Source organism: Aptenodytes forsteri, unplaced genomic scaffold, assembly GCF_000699145.1.
Source record: "Aptenodytes forsteri isolate BGI_AS27 unplaced genomic scaffold, ASM69914v1 Scaffold147, whole genome shotgun sequence".
NCBI lineage: Eukaryota > Metazoa > Chordata > Aves > Sphenisciformes > Spheniscidae > Aptenodytes > Aptenodytes forsteri.
In genome coordinates this window covers 244,603-245,052 of record NW_008795320.1, presented here as the reverse complement: position 1 = coordinate 245,052, position 450 = coordinate 244,603, and the positions used below count along the sequence as shown (strand labels likewise).

The window sequence follows — 450 nt, the reverse complement described above, 5'->3', positions numbered from 1 at the left end:
GTTCCGTTCCTCTGAGTCCCGGCGTGACCGTCCCGTCTCCCTCCCCGCCGGCAGCGACGTCCTCCCCGTCCCCGTTGCCCACCGGATCCTCCATGCTGGCCAGAGACCACCCCGAGCTCCTCCTCGTCTCCCGTTTTAACACCCCCGCGGCCCGCCTAGGCCTTGACGAGCCACCCCGCCCTCTCCGCGCCGTCTCCCTCCCCGCCGGCAGCGACGTCCTCCCCGTCCCCGTTGCCCACCGGATCCTCCGGAAGATGCTGTCCAGATCCTTCTTCATTTCCACCAGCGTCTTGGTGTGGTGGAGGAAACGCTCGTTCATCTGCTGCATGCGGACGCTGGAGAGGTTGTTGAAGTTGAGCAGCATCTCGTTGGTCTTCTCGAATCGATCCAACCTGCGCGGGGAGGGGGAAGCAGACGGAGCTCGGTAAAGATCCCGTGAGGCCCACGCTG

At 65.8% G+C, this 450-nt stretch overlaps 1 protein-coding gene across 1 annotated transcript in view; it reads right to left on the bottom strand.

Annotated features, from left to right (window-relative positions):
• Positions 1–450, bottom strand: part of KXD1 (KxDL motif containing 1) — a 3,124-nt gene that overhangs the window by 979 nt on the left and 1,695 nt on the right. Inside the window, exon 2 of the mRNA XM_009279838.2 lies at positions 240–392. Coding sequence (XP_009278113.2) covers positions 240–392 — 153 coding nt within the window. The remainder of the gene's footprint in view (positions 1–239; positions 393–450) is intronic.